We start from the raw sequence: 14,472 nt of genomic DNA on the forward strand, positions 1-14,472 counted from the left end.
GCTTCCCTCCGGGCGTGCGAGCAGGTTTCGGGTGGGGGGGTTGGCACCTCCGCTTCTCTTTCCGGACCCCAAAATCAGATTTGGTGCGCTCGGCTGGCGGGGTGGGACCGGGCGGGTGCTGCCCGCGGGGCCCCGCAGCCTCCGGTTTGGTCTGGTGGCTTTTGGTCTGCGGGGGGGGGATTTGCCCGGTGGGCATCCGAGGTCAGGCACGGGGGCACCCGGGCACGCTCGGTCCCATCGGGGCACACTTGGTCCTACTGGGGTCACACTCGGTCCCACTGGGGTCACACTCAGTCCCACTGGGGACACACTCGGTGCTATAGGGGCACGCTCGGTCCCATCGGGGCACACTCGGTCCCACTGGGGTCACACTCAGTCCCACTGGGGTCACACTCGGTCCCATCGGGGCACACTCGGTCCTACTGGGGTCACACTCGGTCCCATCAGGGACACACTCGGTGCTATAGGGGCACGCTCGGTCCCGTCGGGGACACACTCGGTCCCATCGGAGTCACACTGGGTCCCATCAGGGACACACTCGGTCCCATCGGGGACACACTTGGTCCCATTGGGGACACACTCGGTCCCATCGGAGTCACACTGGGTCCCATCAGGGACACACTCGGTCCCATCGGGATCATGCTCGGTCCCACTGGGGTCACACTTGGTCGAATCGGGGACACACTCAATCCTACTGGGGACACACTCAGTCCCATCAGGGACACACTCGGTGCTATAGGGGCACGCTCGGTCCCATTGGGGACACACTCGGTCCCGCGGGGGTGACGCTTGGTCCCGCTGGGGTCACACTCGGTCCCGCGGGGGTCACGCTCGGTCCCGCTGGGGTCACGCTCGGTCCCGCGGGGGTCACGCTCGGTCCCGTTGGGGTCACACTCGGTCCCACGGGGGTCACACTCGGTCCCGCGGGGGTCACACTCGGTCCCGCGGGGGTCACGCTCGGTCCCGTCGACAGCCGCTCGCTCGTGCGTTTCTCGCAGCCCGCAGACCAGCGTCGCGGGGGTTTTGCTCTCCGGGCTGCAGCCCCTGGGGTCTGCAAAGCACCCGGCAGCCGTCCCCACCCCACCGGGTGACCCCCAGCCCTCGGCAGCCTCGTCCCATCCTCCTCCTCCTCCTCGGGGTGAGGAAGGGGCTCCCCCTCCCCCCCCCCCCCCCGCCATCTGTCCCCCCTCATCGCTTTGTCAGCACCGGCTGGAATGTGGATTAATTTCGGGAGGAATGTCACCCCCCGCCTGGCGAAGCTCGAAGCTCCTCGCCCACCGCCATCTCCTCCGCAGCATCCCGCCCCCCCCTCACCCGGGGACCCCGGCGTCCGGGCAGCCCCGCTTTTGAGGGGGACCACTCGGGGGGCCACAGGGGGGGGTCTCGGGCTGGGGGGGGGTGGTGTTACCGGAGCTGCCATCGGCCGCTGACGGGCTGACGCTGCCCAGGCCTCGCCGGAGGGGTGCGTTCGGGCCAAGGGCTGATTGAACGCAGGCTCAGCGCCTGATTAAACTAATCGGAGGGGTTATTTTTTTTTGTTTTGTTTTTTTTTTTATTACGGTGTTTGGAGCCGTTGGAGTTTGGCCTTAAAAGGAAACCGTCGCCTTCGGGCAGGGGAGGGGGCCGGGGGCTTCGCATGGAGGAAGGCAGATAAATGTCGGGTCCTTATCGGTCCCTGGCTCCGAGCATCCCCGGGCGCTGGCACGGGGTCGGCCGGGCTAAATCCGGCGCGTGGGCGAGCGGCGGGGCCAGCCAGGAGGGCGGCCCGTCCCCGAGCACCCAAGGAGCGATGCTGAGCGCACCCGTGGGTGCGAGGCTGTCGGTCCCCAGGGATGCCGTGGCTGCCCGGGTCCCCTCGTCCCCTTGCCCGCAGTGACTCAGCCCTTTGCCCGGCATAAAGGAGCCCATTCTCTGGCCGGAGGCTGATTTATGCGACTCTTCCCGCGCCGTCCCCACGCCCGGCCGCACAACGGGGCGATTGAGCCCCCTCGGCTCCTTGCAGCCCCCCCTGCAGCCCAGCACCCTTTGGGAGAAGGGGCAAAACCGCTTCTGCCGGGGTGACGGGGTCCCCGCCGCGACGCTCGGGGTACCCGGCAGCTCCCGGGGCTGGGCGGCCGCATGCTGCCCCGCGGGCAGCCGGCCCAGTCCGGGCAGGGATAGCGGCTGGTTTTGCTGGGTCATCGCTGGCGGCGCTGGCACGGGGATGGGGTGGGCTGGCATCCCGACCCGCTCCCGCCGGCCAGCCCGGGCGGCGGTCGGGGAAGCGGCCGAGCAGCGAGCCCTGAGCTGCATCCGCGGGACCCCGGGCATGGGGGAGCATCGCCCCAGGGGGGTGCATCACCCCAGGGGTGGGCGAGCATCGCCCCAGGGGGGTGCATCACCCCGGGGATGGGCGAGCATCGCCCCAGGGGGGTGCATCACCCCAGGGATGGGCGAGCATCGCCCCAGGGGGGTGCATCACCCCAGGGGTGGACGAACATCGCCCCAGGGGGGTGCATCACCCCGGGGATGGGGGAGCATCACCCCAGGGGGGTGCATCACCCCAGGGATGGGCGAGCATCGCCCCATGGGAGTGCATCACCCTGGGGATGGGCGAGCATTGCCCGAGGGGGTGCATCACCCCGGGGATGGGGGAGCATCGCCCCAGGGGGGTGCATCACCCCATGGGGTTACATCACCCCAGGGGTGGGTGAGCATCGCCCCAGGGGGGTGCATCACCCCAGGGATGGGCGAGCATCGCCCCAGGGGGGTACATCGCCCCAGGGGTGGGTGAGCATCACCCGAGGCGGGTACATCACCCTGGGGATGGGCGAGCATCATCCTGGGGACCCTGTCCCCATCCCGTCCCCCCAGAGCCACCCAGCCGCGGGAATGAGGAGAGCCGGGCTGCAGCGGGTCCAAGCAGGAGGACGAGGCTTTATTAAATTAACGTCAAGGCAGCGAATGCATCCGGCGTGGGTCAGCCCCGCCGGCGTTGGCGGGTCAGGGCTGGGGACCCCGGGGTGCCCTCGCCCCGAGGCGCTGGGTCCCAGGGTGCAGCGTGTGGGGGTCCCCAGCCTCCAGCCGGGCTTTCTGGGGCGGATGCGGTGGGGGGGGGGGGGCTGAAGGGGGGAGATCACAGGGAAGGGGGAAACATGGGGTTTAAATTAAATACAGCCACGGCAACCCCCCCAGAGGGGGCACAAAATGAGGCTGGGGTCCCAGGGCAAGCATGCGAATTTTGGGGGGCTGGGGTGGGGGGAACCGAGCTTGGTGGTTCTTCACTCTGAAAAGGGGTGCAAAAAATCCACACAAATGTGTTAAAAATCGTAAGGAGATGGAGAAGCGTTAGGTGAGGGGGTGGGCAAAGTGAGGGTGCTGGGTTTTGGCAGGAAGGGGGCTACCGGAAGGGGTCCCCCCGCCGCCGCCGTCACTCGTCCCCGCAGGACCAGGGCTCCTGCTCGGCTCTCAGCCGGCACGCTGGCGGCTGGTCGGGCGCGAGGCACAAGACATCGTCCCCCAAAGGGGACGGCACGGGGACGGTGTCGGCCCCGCCGTGCTTGCCCCGCGGGGTGGCATCGGCCAGCTTGGCAGCGGTGGCATCTCCGGGAGCAGGGGGCTGCAGCGGCGTCACCGCGGTGGGGTCTGCGGTCTCCGTGGGGAACTCCTGCGCCGGCGGCATGCCGGCGATGCCGTTCGATACCTCCTCGATGAATTCAGCCAGGTCCTCCAGGCTGGCCTCCCGGTGCAGCCCGTTCTCAGCCCGCACCGGAGCCTCCGTCCCCGGTGCCGCATCCGCTGGTGCCTCCTGCACCGTCGGCTCCTCCTCGCTGGATGAGGCAGGCGAGGAGTCTTCCTCGGCGTCCCGGGGTAGCTCGGTCCCGCCGGGATCCCGCTGCCCGCCCTCAGCCGCCCTCGCCCCCATCACCAGCTCCTGGTTGAACTCCAGGGCTTGCTCCACTATTTCCAAAATATCCGAGTCTTTCATGACGTCCGCCGCCACCTTTGCAGAGAGCTCAGCTGCCTCTGGGCTTTCTTTAATCACCTCTGGAAAACCTCCCTGCTCCGGTACGGAGCCCGGCCGAGGTGGGTCGGCCTCGGGGGGCTCCTCGTCCCCGGCCAAGGGAGGGCTGTCACCGTCCGGTGCTTCCTCCTCCGCAGGTGGCTGCTCGTCCGATGTCTGCTCCACTTGGTCAGGCAGCGAAGAAACCGGCATCACCTGGGCCTGGAGCCCTGCCGGAGGGATGGGCTCGTCCTCCTCCTCCTCCTCCTCTTCCTCCTCCTCCTCCTCCTCCTGCCCCACCAGCCCCAGGTTGCAGCCTGGGAACGTTTCGGTTCTGCCGGCATCGCTCTCCAGCTCCGCCACGCTGCCGAGCTCCTCAACCGATTTGGCGGCCGAGCCCTCCGAGCACTCTGGTCCCTCGCACGCACCGGAGCCTTCGGCACCCTGGGCTGGCTCGTCAGCGCCTCCCGCTAATGGCCCCGCGGCCCCGGGGGAGCCGGGATCTGCCTCGGGCACAGCTGGACCTTCCTCCAGCTCAGCAGTAAAACCCCCAGCATCATCCTCATTCTCATCCTCATCCTTTGGCATCTCAAGTTCTTCTGAGGGCATCTTCATGTCTTCATCTGCCTCACCAACGAACGCCTCAAAGTGCCCTTCGTCCTCTGGCGCTGGAGATGCTTCTCCAGGAGCTTCCAGATCATCTTTGCTGGCTTCGGTTGCTTCAACTTTAATTTCTTCAAAGTCCTCGGAGATCTCGGCTTCCTCCGAGCTGGATACCTCTTGGTTGGGAGCAGAGACCATGAAGTAGCCTTCCTCCTCCTCGGCACCCTCTGCCGCAGGGGCTACCTCCGTCCCTGCCTCCTCTTCGCGGCTCTCTGGCGCGGTGGGAGTTGGTGGCTGGTCCCTCCCTTCCAGCCATCCTTCATCCTCCGGAGCTATTTCGGATGCGGGGGCTGTCTCCATGGTCTCCTCAATCTCCGGTGAGTTTTGGTTGGGTGCGACCACGGCCAGCATCTCCCCTTCGTAGAGGTGCAAGGGTGTGCTGTCTGGCAGCGTGTCCTCCAGCTCCACCCTCCTGCCCGTCCCCGGTGCCTGCTCCACCTCTCCCGATCGCCCAGCATCCTCCTCCGCCGACTCATCGCCCTCCGCGCCGTCACCCGGCGCCTGCTGAAGTGCCGCAGGGCCGGTGCTGCTGCTCTCCGGCTGTCCCGGATCCGAGCCGAGCTCATCATCGGCATCTTCATCCTGCATCTCCCACGGCTCCTCCGGAGCCTCGGCTGGTTCCTGGCTGTCCCCTTGCCCGGGGGCATCTGCGGGTGCCTGGGCTGGCTGCCCGGCGGTGCCCTCCTGCTCATCCCTCGCCAGCCCCGGGGCCGGCTCAGCCTCCGGCGGGGGCTGCTGCTGGCTCATCCCCTGGCTCTCGGCATCTTCATCATCTTCCCGGGTTTCCTCCAGTTCTGCTGGCGACATGCCATCTCTCTCCTCGCTTTCCAGCCCTCCTGGGGTGTCATCTGCCCAGGCTGGCCCCAGAGCCCCCTCTGTGTCCTCTGCTGTCACCTCCCAGTCCTCTGGATGGGGCTTTTGACTGTGGCCATCATCTCTCCCACCCCAGGGCTCCTCTCCCAGCTCCGGCTCCAACTCCTCCTTCTCCAGCACCTCTCCCGCAAAACCATTTTCCTGCAGGTCCCCGGGCTCCTCCCGGGCTCCGCTCTCCTGCCCTGGGGCTTCAGGTCCCGCAGCCTCTCCTGCCTGGGCGTCTTCTCCTCCCAGTGCCTCCCCGCCAGCCTCTCCCCTTTCTCCCTCACCACCTTTTGCTCTGCTTGGGTCCTCCCCTTCCACGGCATCTTCTTCAGCCCCCGATGAAGCCTCTTCTGCTGGGATGGCCTCGTGGATGCTCGAGGGCTCCTGCTCCAGGCACGTGTCCTGCCCTGGGCACGTCTCCTGCTCCCTTTCCTCCTCTGCAGCCAGCTCCATCTCGCACACGGGCATTTCCCCATGCTCAGCCTTTTCCTGCTCTCCATCCACAAGATCCTTTTCCAGGTGACTTTCCGTGGGCGAAACCGGGTGGCTTGCCATGGGGACAGCATGAGTAGCTTCGATTTCCCTTTGCGGGGACTCCCCTTCTCGCGCATCCATCCCTTCGCCCTGGAAATCGCCAGGGGGCTGCGGGGGTCCCCTCTCCTCCTCATCCTCCGAGGGATGTGATGCCCCCATGCTTGGGGCCTCTGCCTCGTCCTCCACTTGCTCTGGCTCTTCCCGGATGGTCCCCGTCTGGCCAGGGCCACTCGTGTCCTCTTCCTGGGCCACCACTTCTGGTTCCCTTGAGCTCAGCACGATGGGCATCTCCTCCTCCCACGCTCCCATCTCTTCCCGGCTCGCCGTGGCGCTTCGGGAAGCAGGCGTTCCGCAGGGATGCAGTCCCGGCGGGGACGTGGCTTCGTCCCGCAGAGCTCTGCTCTCCGCACCCAGCCCCTGGAGCACGGCTTCCTCTGCTTCGGGGGCTTCGCCATCCCCGGCACCCTCAGAGGGGTCTTGCCCTTCCCCAGCCCCTCTGTGAGCCTCTATGGGGGGAACGGGGCTGGGGGTACAGGCGTCCCGGGGGGCCCAGGCAGCGCTGAGGGTGGGCTCTTCTTTGGGTTGAGCATCGTCTTTCATTTCCTTGAGAGCATCCTCCAGCGCCTCGCTGACCAGCTGGGCTGGGTACCGCAGGCTGCGGGTGGGCTCGGCGCTGGCGTCGTGGGTCTCCGCCGCGGCTGCGGGCGGAGGATGCTCCTTCCCTTGGCTCCCGGCTCCCCCCGGCCAGGCAGGACCCTCTCCCCCCGGGCTCCCTGGCTCCGGTGGCACGGGGCTGGGGGGTTCTGGGGAGAGAGGAGGGGTAGATTTGTCGGGCTGCGAGGGGTTCGGTGTGGGGTGGCCGGGGGCAACCGGCTCCCTGGCCGTGCCGGCAGCCTGTGGAGCCGTGGCATGGAGGACCGAGCTGATTTTCTGGAGCTCCCTGGCACCGGGGCTCTGGCTTTTGGGTGTCACGGCATCGCTTTGGGCTTTTGCTGGCTGCCCCCTCCCCTCCGCCCTGGGGAAGACGGAGGGGCTGGCGCGGTGCTCCCGGGGCAGCAGCCGCCTGGCCTCGGCGCTCGCCGGTGCCAGCTTGCTGCCGCTGCTCACCTCCAGCTTCAGATCTGCAAAGAGCGAGGGGGGGGGGGGGGGGGGGGGGCGCGGTGAGCCTGCCGAAAATCCGCTCGTGCGGCTCCCCCATCCCTCCCCTGCCGCCCGGGGTGCCTTTCGCTGCCCATTCCTATTTTTAAACAGCCCCTTCACGGAAAGTGGGAAATTCCTCCCTCGAGTGCAGCCGATGCCGATGCTCCCGGGGGATTCGGCACCGCGGGGGGACGATGCTCTGCCTGGCCGCAGCCGCGGTCAGGTCTTGCTGCTGGGGGAAGTGTGCAGGTGACAGGCTTTCCTTCTCGGGTATTTTTTTGGAGGAAAAAAGTAATACTCAGCTTGTTAGAACAGCCCATGATCGCGCTGGGCACACGGATCTGCTCCTGCCCTCCCCGTGCAGGGGAGGAATTAAAAAAAAAGAGGCAAAGAAGCCGATAAGCCCTTATCTGCACCGCGGTGGCTGCGAGCCCCGTGCCAGGAGCCCCCCGGCCGCTGTTCGCACCTTCCTATCGCGGCCGAGCAACCGCTGCCAGGAAAATGCTCGCGTCTATATTCAGCCTTATCCCCCCAAGCCCCCCCGGGGTGACGCGGCGGCGGTGCCGGGGCTGGTGCCGGGGCTGGTGCCAGTGCTCCCTTACCTCGCAAGCCGTTTGCCAGCTTGTATTCCCCGGCTGGCATTTGCAAGCGGGTGCTCTCTGCTTCCAGCAGCGTCCTGCAAGGAGAGGAGCGGGGTGGGTGCTATGGGGTGGGTGCTATGGGGTGGGTGCTACGGGGTGGGTGCTACGGGGTGGGTGGGTGGGCGTCTGCACCACGGTGAGAGCCGAGCTGCTCCCTGTGCGTCCCAGCACACTCCACTGGGCCACGGCGGGTGCTTTGCAGGTAAACTGAGGCACGAAGGGGCTACAGATGGTTTTGCTGCCCTGTCCTGGCTTGACGGGGGGACCGAGGGGACCGGAGCAGCCCCCCTTGCTCCTGCCTCCCATCCCCCCGTCCCCAGGATTAGTGTCCGCGCCGGGTGACATCATGCTCTGCCGGGGAGGCCCCTCGGCTCGGCCGGGGACAGCCCCTATTCTCATGCTAATTGTCCCCCCAGTCCCCTGGCAGCCTGCCTTTGTCTGGGGCCATCTGGAAGGGCTGGAAGAGGGTTGCGGGGCTGCCCCTACGCAAGACCCCTCCTTGTGCCCAAGACCCCCCCTTGTGCCCAAGACCCCTCCTTGTGCCCAAGACCCCCCCTTGTGCCCAAGACCCCTCCTTGTGCCCAAGACCCCCCCTTGTGCCCAAGACCCCCCTTGTGCCCAAGACCCCTCCTTGTGCCCAAGACCCCCCCTTGTGCCCAAGACCCCTCTTTGTGCCCAAGACCCCCCCTTGTGCCCAAGACCCCTCCTTGTGCCCAAGACCCCCCCTGTGCCCACCGCGGGTGCAGGGTTCGGCCCCAGCCCCCTGCTCCCCAACCCCGTCCCCGTCGGGGACCTCACCTGTAGGTCGCCACTTCCAGGCTGAGGGACATCTTGAGGTGCATGAGCTGCTGCCTGTCCTCCAGGACCTGGGCGATCTGCACCCGCAGCGTCTGCTTCTCCTGCTCCAGGGCCTCCATCGCCAGCTGCGGGCAGCACGGGGTGGGGGGGTGGGGGGGTCAGGGGTGCCTCAGCCCTGCCTGTCCCTGCCAGACGTGGGACCGCGCCGGTGGCTTTCGCTTCCGTGCAGCACCCCTCGGGAGAGGGGTCCTGGGGCACCCAGGGACACCCCCCTGGGGCACAGGGGGGGGTGAGGATGAGGAGAGGGGGGCGAGGAGAGGAGCAGGGCTGAAAAACGAGGGGGAGGCGGCTGCCGGAGGAAGGAGGAAAGGCCGGGGGGATTCGGGACTGCAGGACACCGGCGTGGGAAAGAAGCATCTTTTGGGCGAGCGGCCGAGACCGCGGCACCCTCTGCTCCACAGCACCCCTGGACCTGGAACAAAGAGGGACCCTTCCCCGGGCAGCGTCTGCGCCGGCCCCGGCATTTCCAGCCCCTTCCCCCCCCCACCTCTCTCTGCTGAATGACTTTTGCAGCTGTTGGGTTGCAGCTGCAGCGAAGTCGGTCGGAGTTTATCCTCCCGTCAACCCCCCCGCTGCCTGCACCCCGCTGCCTGCACTTCTCTGCCTGCACCCAGGGGCTGCCGTTCCCCCTGGGATCCTGGCTCTGGAGCCCAGAGGGACATGGAGCAGCGGCCCCAGGCAGGGTGGTGGGGGAGGACCCGGTGTCTGGGTGCTGCTCCTCTGCAGCGGGGTGGTCCCGGGTCCCTGTCGTGATGGGGACAAGAATGTCCCCGAGCTGCTCTGCTCTTCCTCCCGCCCTCCCCAGCTTCCTCTCCATCTGCAGCTCATTCAGGGCCACCATCCAGCCCTGCCCGGGGGTTTTCTGCCTCCGTCTTCCCTCCTCCCAACCAGTCCCTTTGCAAGGGGTGGGTGCCCTGAGCACCCCCCAGGCACCCCCAGCACCCCAATCTCCCCCTCCCCAGGGAATCAGCACCTCCCCACCACCTTCACCCACCTGGAACTTCTCTGCCTCCCCACGCTGCTCCTGCCACTGCCGGGCCAGGTTCTCCTCCAGCATCTCCTTCCGTGCTTTGAGCCCCGCCAGGTCCTTCTCCAGGTGCTGCAGCTGCAGCTGGCTCTGCTGGTTGTCCTCCACCGCCTTCCAGAGGTTCTCCTTGGCCTGGCAGAGGGAACCTTCCAGCTGCGACACCTCCGTCTTATAGGTTTCCACCGCCCCTTTCCAGATCTCCGAGAGCCTCTTGGAGTAGTCCTCCACCTCCACCGGCTGGAAAGCCACCGGCGCGCAGCGGAAGCTCTCCAGGCTCTGCGAGAAGCTCGCGATCTCCTGGTCCAGCCCCGCTTTCTCCTCCTCGTGCACCTCCAGCAAGGTTTCCACCTCCTTCTCCAGCTGCACGGCTCTCTCCTTTAGCCAGATCTGCGCTCTCCTCTCCTCCTCCAGCTCTTTCCTGCTCAAGGAGAGCTGCTTCTTGGCTTCTTCTCGGGCTGCCTGCTCCTTCTGGCACCTGCTTTTCACCTGCTGGACCTCCTCGTAGAGGTTGTCCCTGGCCAGCTCGGCCGTGCACTTCTCCCTGAAGGCACGATCCAGCGCATCCCGCAGGGCTCGCAGCTCCTCCTCGTACTTCGCCCGCCACGAGTCCCCGGTGGGGCTGCTCTTGGCGCTCTGGATTTCGGCTCGTAGCACCTCGTTTTCCTCCTCCAGGAACTTCACGCGGGCCAGGTACGCCTCCAGCCGCTTGTTGAGGTCCCACATCTGCAGCGATTCCTCGCCCAGGGCTCTCGCCCCTGCGAAACTTTCCGTGCTCAGCATCGGCGCTGCTGGAGGATGCCGGGGCTCTGGTGCCGGCGCTGCCGGAGGATACCGGGGAGGATGCCGGGGCTCTGGAGGAGAGGGAAGGCAGGGAGGGAAGCGAGTGGCTGGGAGCGGAGGGGAGCGCAGCTATTCATACTCCACGCTGGGCGAGTGGGAGGCCCCTGAGACCCGGGCGAGCAGCGGGGCTTAACTCTTCCGCAGCCGGGCTGGCTCCAGCCCACGTGGGCTCGACGCCGGCTGCGGGAGGGCTGAGCCCTGCTCCGGCAAACGCCGCCGTGATTTCCCAGCCCTGGGGAAGGGCAAGGTGTTTCTTTGCACTTTGGGAGGGTGGTTTGAGGGGTTGGATCTGCCCGCAGCATGACTCGGCTGGGAAAATCCCACCCCCCCCCCTACCAAAACCTGAGAGCCGGGGTGCTGGAGGGCTGCCGTGGAGGTTGGGAGATGTCCAAGGGTGGGTTGGCAGATGCCCGTCCTCGAGGGCTTGGCTGCGGGCATCCCTCCGCGGCGGCTTACTGGCCCCGTGCCACTCCGAAACCTGGGGCGAAGGGAGCCCAGACGGGGCCCGTCGAGGGTCTCACAGTCCCGGGGAGGTGACGGCTGCACCGGGGACACCAGTGCATCTTGGTGGCTGGGGCAGTTTTGGGCTCAGCACAAGCCACGGCTGAGCCGGTGCCCTGGATCCGGCCATACGGGCATCCCTTTGCACAGGGGGAAGCACCTCGGGGGGACGGCGGGGGGCACAGGGCATCATCCCGGCCAACCCCCCCCTTGGGGTGCTGCATCCAGCTGTGTCCAGCTGCAATCTTCTCTCTTTCCAGATGTGAGCGGCGGGAGGCGCCGAGCGGAGCCGGGAGCCCAACGGGATCTCGCGGCTGCGGCTGGCCGCCGGTTTCGCCGGCAGCCTCCGAAACTTGGCAAGTGCCGGCTCAACATTTGGTTTCGTTCACAGCTTTCACCCGCACGGCCGAGCCGTCACGGTGGGGTTATGAATCGCTTCGCGGGGAGCATTTGGGGATTAGTATTTTTTATTTTCTCTTTTTTTTTTTTTTTTCCCCCCCAGCTGATTTATTTGGGGGGAGGGCAGCAGGCTGGCAAGGGGAGGAGGTTTAAAAATTCAAACTTGGGAGGTTTCTGTGAACAAAAGAGGCAGGAAAACATCATTTGGGGAAAGACTTGTTGCCAGCTTTTTCTCCCGGCCCTCCCTCTCCCGGAGAGACGGTGGTTTTCCCACGGGAGGGTCCCTGCTCTGTCCTCGCCGGGGTAAGGAGGAAAAGTTTAAATGTCCCCTCCCGAGCTGTCCCATGGGGCAGGCTCCAGGCGAGCTCCTCCGGAGAGACAAGCAACAGTCCCCTCTGCTGGCAAAGGCCACCCAGAGCCACCCAGAACCGTCCCCGAGCTCCTTCCAGCCTTGCACCATCCGGGAGCTGGTGGGAGCCCCCACGTCCCCCACATCTGTGAGCAGTGATAACAGGGGTCCCGACCCCCCCCACCTTGGCATGGCAGGGAGGGGGTTTTCCACGAGGTGCTGCTGCGTTTCGTCTCGCTGCCTGGCCGGTGGGGGGGGGGATGCCCCAGCTTGGGGGTCCCCGAAGGCATCGGCTTCCCGGCTCATCTCCGGCCAGACATCCTGTCTGGCTCGCCGGCCGCGGCTCTGGTTTGGCTCTGGTTTGCCTCTCGCAGCCAGGATTGAAATGCCATTAAGCAGCGCAGGGAGCACCGAGGTCGAATAATTCATCTCCAAGTCCCCGGAGCTCCGGGCAGCGGGGCGACGGAGCCTTGCTGTGCGTCTTCATCCTCCTCCTCCTCCTTGTTTCCATAGCACGTCCGCTCCGGAGCCGGCTGTCCCGCTGCCTGGCTGCTCGGCTTTCCCAGTTTCTTCCTCCTGTTGAGTCCCCGTGGGGTGACTGGGTGCCCCCAGAGGGCAGCCGGCCCCCAATATTGGTGTCTGCCGCAAGGCGGCCCTCGGTGCCCATGGCTACGCCGGGAAGTGTCCGGGGATGGAGCCTTTCCTTCCTCCCTGGCCTCGCTCCCCTCTTCCTCCTCATGCCTTTGCTTTGGCTCTCCCTGTTGTGCCCGGTCCCCTCTCCCCCGGCCGGCACTGGGGCTCGGTGGGACACCCCAAATGCTGCAGCCCAGGGAGGACTCGGGATCCCCAGGGATGCAGAGGGGTCCCCCCTGTCTGGGGGGAGGCTGGGGGGGGCACCCCGGGGTGGGGATGTCTGCGCAATCCCTTCCTTCTGCGGGGTGCTCAGGGTTGGGAGTCACTTGGGATGGGGACGTCGGTGTCCCTGGGGGATGCTCGGGGTCAGGATCCACCCGGGGTGGGGACATCCATGTCCCTGGGGGATGCTTAGGGTTGAGACCCCCTCCACCCCCCAGAGTGGGGATGTCCATGTCCCTGGGGGTCAGGATCTGGGGTGGGGATGTCCTGTGCTCCCCCGTCCCCGCGGGGTGCTCAGGGGTGACCGTTTGGTGGCAGCGGAGGTTTGTGGGGGCGGCAGGTTTGAGGGTGCCGCAGCCCCGCACCCCCCGGGGAGGGGGGGGGCCCGGCAGGGTGCCGGCGAGCTTGGCACGGGGTGCGCGGCAGATGTTGCTACGTGGCTTCGAGCAGGGCTGGAGGGGGAGGAGGAGGAGGAGGAGGAGGAGGAGGAGGAGGAGGAGGAGGAGGAAGCACAGCTGGGCATCGGGGCCCTTTCAGCCTCCCCGCAGCTGGGGACCTCCTGCGGCTGGGGGCTGCGGTTGTTGGCCGGGGTCCCCGTGGGGCCAGAGCCCTTCCCATGCCCTCAGCTGCTGGGGCCGGGCCTGGGGCAATGGGAAGGGCAGGGAGACCCCCAACACCTCTGGGGCTGCAGGCAGGGGTGGGGATTCGCTGATGTCTAATAAGGGTTGTGCCCTGCTGCTGCCTTGCTCCCCTCCCTCCTCCCCTGCCCCTTCCAGGAGCTGGATGTCCCAAGGGCTTTGTCCCACCGATGCCACCGGCCATGAGGGACCAGGAGCTGCCCTGGGAAGGGGCAGGCAGAGCGGCAGCCCGGGAAGATTTGCTCTGAGCCAACGGAGGAAACCCCAGGCAGGCTGGGAACATTTGTTCCCAATTAGGATGGGGGACGCTCCTTGCTGAGCAGGCACTCTGCGCTTCCCCCAGCCCCGAGCCTTTTGCCGCAGAAGTGCTGGGTGCAGGATGTGACCTCACGGGTGCGGTATGGGGGTGGGGGCAGAGGCTGGGGCAGCCCGGGGGGTTTCACCCCTGCCCATCCCGGCGTCCATCCCAGTGTCTTCCCCAGCGTCCATCCCGGCCCCGCACCGCGATGGGGCTGCCTGGAGGGCAGAGCGTTGCGGCGTGCATCACCCGCCGGACTGCACCGCTAACGAGACCGTCTCTGCTGCCCGTAATTATTTCCCAGGGCGACGAATGATTAATTCTGCTCAGGAGCTGCGGCTTTCTGCAAACTCACCCGAGCAATTATCTGGCAGGCTCCGCGCCGGCCCCCCCCAGGCAGAGGATGCTCCACGCCAGGGAAAGTTTGAGCGAGATCTGGTTAAAAAAAGCCCCGATGCCGGCTTGTAGGTGCTGCCCTTCTCCCGAGGGGCTTGGGTCTGCAAATGAGGGTCCCCAGCTGCACCCCGGACCCCCCCTGGGTGCCCAGGGCACTCAGGTCCCAACACATCCCTCCAGGAGCAATCTGCAAGCCATCAAACCTAAAGATGCCTTAATTATCCTGGGTCCCCGTGACACGGATGCAGGTGGGTAAACTGAGGCACGGCACGTGCTCTCTGTGGGACCAAGCTCGGCTGTGAGTGCTGTGCCGGGAGGTCGGGTCTGGTTGCTCCCACCACCCTTTTGGGGCTGGTGAAGCCCCTGGGTCCCTCCAGCCCCCCAACGGTGCCTCCTCCCCCGTGGGGATCCACTGCAAAGGGAGTTTTGCATGACAAAGCCTCCGCTGGCTACCGGGACCCCCACCCGTAGCCCCCTCCCCGTCCAACAGAAG

General features: G+C 66.7%; 1 protein-coding gene across 1 annotated transcript; it reads right to left on the minus strand.

Moving 5' to 3' along the window:
- Nucleotides 1-3,409: 3,409 nt before the first annotated feature.
- On the minus strand, nt 3,410-10,483 carry NES (nestin). Its single transcript, XM_075176139.1, has 4 exons — nt 9,671-10,483; nt 8,617-8,741; nt 7,780-7,853; nt 3,410-7,158 (listed from the first exon to the last, which is right to left on the minus strand). Exons 1-4 carry the CDS (start codon nt 10,481-10,483, stop codon nt 3,410-3,412), a joined length of 4,761 nt encoding a protein of 1,586 aa, XP_075032240.1.
- Nucleotides 10,484-14,472: the final 3,989 nt, after the last annotated feature.

The sequence above is a fragment of the Calonectris borealis genome, chromosome 29 (assembly GCF_964195595.1).
Source record: "Calonectris borealis chromosome 29, bCalBor7.hap1.2, whole genome shotgun sequence".
NCBI classification, from domain to species: Eukaryota; Metazoa; Chordata; class Aves; order Procellariiformes; family Procellariidae; genus Calonectris; species Calonectris borealis.

What these genes read in the sequence shown, in the direction of transcription:
- NES (XM_075176139.1), bottom strand. Translation starts at nt 10,483, where the DNA reads ATGCTGAGCACGGAAAGTTTCGCAGGGGCGAGAGCCCTGGGCGAGGAA. An exon ending in GGGAGGCAGAGAAGTTCCAG is followed by an intron (nt 8,742 to 9,670) that starts GTGGGTGAAGGT and finishes TGCTGCCCGCAG; the next exon opens with CTGGCGATGGAGGCCCTGGA. An exon ending in CTGGAAGTGGCGACCTACAG is followed by an intron (nt 7,854 to 8,616) that starts GTGAGGTCCCCG and finishes CTCTCCTTGCAG; the next exon opens with GACGCTGCTGGAAGCAGAGA.